This window comes from Trachymyrmex septentrionalis, unplaced genomic scaffold, assembly GCF_001594115.1.
Source record: "Trachymyrmex septentrionalis isolate Tsep2-gDNA-1 unplaced genomic scaffold, Tsep1.0 scaffold11, whole genome shotgun sequence".
Classification (NCBI taxonomy): domain Eukaryota; kingdom Metazoa; phylum Arthropoda; class Insecta; order Hymenoptera; family Formicidae; genus Trachymyrmex; species Trachymyrmex septentrionalis.
In genome coordinates this window covers 2660613-2664351 of record NW_017304228.1, presented here as the reverse complement: position 1 = coordinate 2664351, position 3739 = coordinate 2660613, and the positions used below count along the sequence as shown (strand labels likewise).

Below are 3739 nucleotides of genomic sequence, written 5' to 3'. Positions count from 1 at the left end.
ATATTTATGTATAGCATACTTTTATTGAATATGAATTAAATATCTAGAAATTTTAATCATACTTTCGATATAATTTTCTAGTTGAGGAAAGATGTTGTCCCCAAGACAGCGGAAAACTTCCGTTCGCTTTGTACCGGAGAGAAGGGTTTCGGATACAAGGGCAGCAGTTTCCACAGGGTGATTCCGAATTTCATGTGCCAGGGTGGTGACTTTACCAACCACAACGGCACCGGCGGAAAATCCATCTATGGCGCCAGGTTCGAAGATGAGAACTTTAAGTTGACTCATACCGAACCTGGTATACTATCTATGGCAAATGCTGGCCCCAACACTAATGGCAGCCAGTTCTTTATCACCAGTGCCAAGACCAGCTGGCTCGATGGAAAGCACGTCGTGTTCGGAAAAGTCACCGAAGGAATGGATGTTGTTAGAAAAGTATGATTTTCTTTCTAGCGATATTTCTTATACAAACAATTAACATGTACTGTTGTTGTATTATTATATTCTCTTTTTTGAAAATCTTAGCTCTTTAATACACAATTTATTTATTCAGTTACTTCTAAACTCTTTTCAACTCCGTTTGTAAAATAAGGGAATCGAACCTGAATTATTTATTTATCAGCCCGCTGCTTTCATATGGAGCCACGTCTTATTCTAATATTAAATCTTTCAACTCTTTATTTATAAAAATATAGAAAACATTAATATTTTTTTTCTTAAATGTCCTTCTATAAAGATATTTAAGTTTTAAACTAGTAGGATCGAGGGAATATTGAAATCTAGATCTTTCGCTTGATAGGTCAATTTTATAAATATTTATTAGCTCAGCTAACATGCATTATTTATGTTTTCTTTTCAGTTGGAGGCTATGGGTTCTCAAAGTGGCAAGACATCCAAAAAGATCATAATAGCGGATAGCGGAGAGTTGTAGATCAACTAGATACTGTAATGACTGCATTTTTATTTAGCTGTTGCATATCTATTTGCTGTCTTTATTACCCTACTTCATCCATTCCTATCGACCAAGATTCTCTCATCGCCGCTAATTTGTTACCGAGCACGAAAATTCAAACTTATATAATTTTGTATAAATGAAAGAAATTGCCTGCATATTTTTTTCTATTTTGTTTTAAGTGAGTTCACTTTTTTTCACTAGAAAATAGAGAACTATTTGCTGTAATTTTTTTTACAATGAATTTGCTAATTTTGAAATTTTCTTTGCTTCATTTCACGATCAGTACACTGTGTTTTTATAAGAAATCTGTATTAGACTTTTGTGCGAAATCCATATTCTTCCACGAATACACTCGCTTAGTATCGCTAAGTGATATAGCAGAAAAACACATGCAATGAGCTCAAATTTTACAATTACCATCCTATATTTTAGTGAGTGTTCAAAATATGAATATCTTCAATATTAGGATAGGTATTTCAGAGATTATATAAAAATCAGTGATTGATGTATTGATTCCAGTGTGTTAACCGATGCATTTCTCTTTAACGTTATATATTCTTTTAATTTTACATACGTACAATACATATAAATGTATAACACGATTAGAGGATTCTCATTGTATGTTTTTTTTATAAATATACCATTCCTCTTCTCTGCCGAAAATCAAAGGCATCCCGCATCGCCTATCGTAATGCAGGCAATGCCTGAAAGCGATACCATCTTACTGTAATACAACACCAAGTTGAAAAATGTAGTTGCAACAGTCCGAAAAGTTTCGATTTCTTAAAAATAAAATTGTTTTCAGAAAGAAAAATAGTTGTACGTTATTTGCACCATTTATTATAATTTTCAATAGCTATATTAGATAGACTATACTCAATTTATATATCTCCTCTAGAGACATAAAAACTTTTCCAAAATAAATATTTTCCTGAAGAAACCATTCAGATGGACATGGCATCTAATCTTTTTTTATTCTTTATTGCGACATCTAAACTAAGGTTGGGAAATCGATATATGAATAATACACTGTTTGCAACATTTACGATCAACGTATATTTTACTTTTTTTTTTCATATTCATGTTTCATCAATCTGCTGCGAGAACATTGATAGAACGTACAGCACCAATACTATTTACAACTTTAGGACACTTCGACAATCTAAATAACATACGAACAGGTGATGCACTATTCTAAACAGTATACAAGTGGATTTTATCCACGCTTTTCGAACACAACCACAAGGATTATAACGAGACTCATTTGTTAACTAATTTTATGATTTTTTTTCATATTGTTACTAAATTAATATAAATTTATTCACCTTATAAATCAATCGAATATTCTTATCAGGGAGTCATAAAGAGTCATAAATATATATCTATGTTAATTCTGACGCAAATAACAAGTATTTGTTTTTTTTCTCATTCTTTCAATCCCGTCAATAATTAATTTTAGTAGAATCGTATAGGGAATTAAGGATTAAGGATTACGATATTCAGAAAAAAAACTTGTTATCTGCAGCAGAGATTACTTATTCGAGTTTATTACTCAATCCAGTAAGCAAAAATAACACTTTTGGTCTTTTAATTATTTCGTTTAATAATTTGTACTTCTGTCTTTATTTTATATATTTGCTTACGCTGCTTCTCGTCCAATAATTTTTACGTGATATGAGGGAGAACTATAGACTTAGGCAGATTTATATAGACTCTGATTACCAATCGAAGAACATTTAAATAGTTTTACTCTACTCACATCATATGTTTTTCAAATGAGTTCTGAAGTTCATATAGATCAAGGTAATCACATTACGCAATCAATTCCGTATAGATTTCAAAATTCTCGATAACAACAATTATTATCTTTGAAACATTTTTTAACATTGATATATCAAGAGACGTATAAGTATCGAAATAATGCGTAATCTATAAGTCACACCGTTTCATTTAGACATTTTTTTTATTGTAAATTTTCAAATAAATTTTTATGACTGCGGTTATTTAAAGCGACACATAAAGTTCACACTTATTACATTCTGAGCTACTAATTTAATATAAATTGAAGAGGTTTCAAATTCTTAAAGCAGCATGAACATGAGGAACCATGTCTATTGTCATTCTAATCACACCGCAACGGAGCGAGACTAGATCAATAAAATTGTTGATTGCACATCGACCAAGAAATACTAATTTAATACCACTAGAAATTGCATTCAGTACACTATTGTTCGACTATTGTCGGATATTCTAAGAACAGAGTCGTGGAGAATTCTCTGAAAATTAAAGTATAATTGAGAAAAAATTTAAATATATATAGAAAGATAACGTATTTTCTCTATTTTAATAGAAAAAGAATTTTGCTGTAGTATCTATACAAAATTTAGATAGATACGGATCTAAGAATAATTTTGTCAAAATGTTATACCATCAAAATAATTATGTAGAAAATTCAAGCATGATGAAAGCAATACTGCAAAAAGTTTTGACACTCTAGCTAGCACACACACAGTTTGAGCATCTTACATAATTATTTTAATATTCCAACAAAATCATAGATTAGATCTAGCTAAATTTTTAGATATTTTAATTTCTTCCTTTAAGTTTTCTTTATAAAATTAAAAAAAACAAAATTATCAAATACAAGCACAATTAAGAAATGAAACAGAATAAAACCGGAAAATATACGTTTGCAGGACATATCGTGATATTCAGTTCCATTCATAGTTTTCATTTATGACTCTGCTAGATGTGTGTTTAATTAATTTGCATCTCATTCGCTAT

At 30.3% G+C, this 3739-nt stretch overlaps 1 protein-coding gene across 1 annotated transcript in view; it reads left to right on the top strand.

Moving 5' to 3' along the window:
- LOC108751022 (peptidyl-prolyl cis-trans isomerase-like) overlaps positions 1-937 on the top strand; it is a 2405-nt gene extending 1468 nt beyond the window's left edge. Inside the window, exons 2-3 of the mRNA XM_018490948.1 lie at positions 82-435; positions 860-937. Of these exons, the coding sequence (XP_018346450.1) occupies positions 82-435; positions 860-931 (426 nt within the window). The 3' untranslated portion in view covers positions 932-937. The remainder of the gene's footprint in view (positions 1-81; positions 436-859) is intronic.
- The last annotated feature ends 2802 nt before the right edge of the window (positions 938-3739 follow it).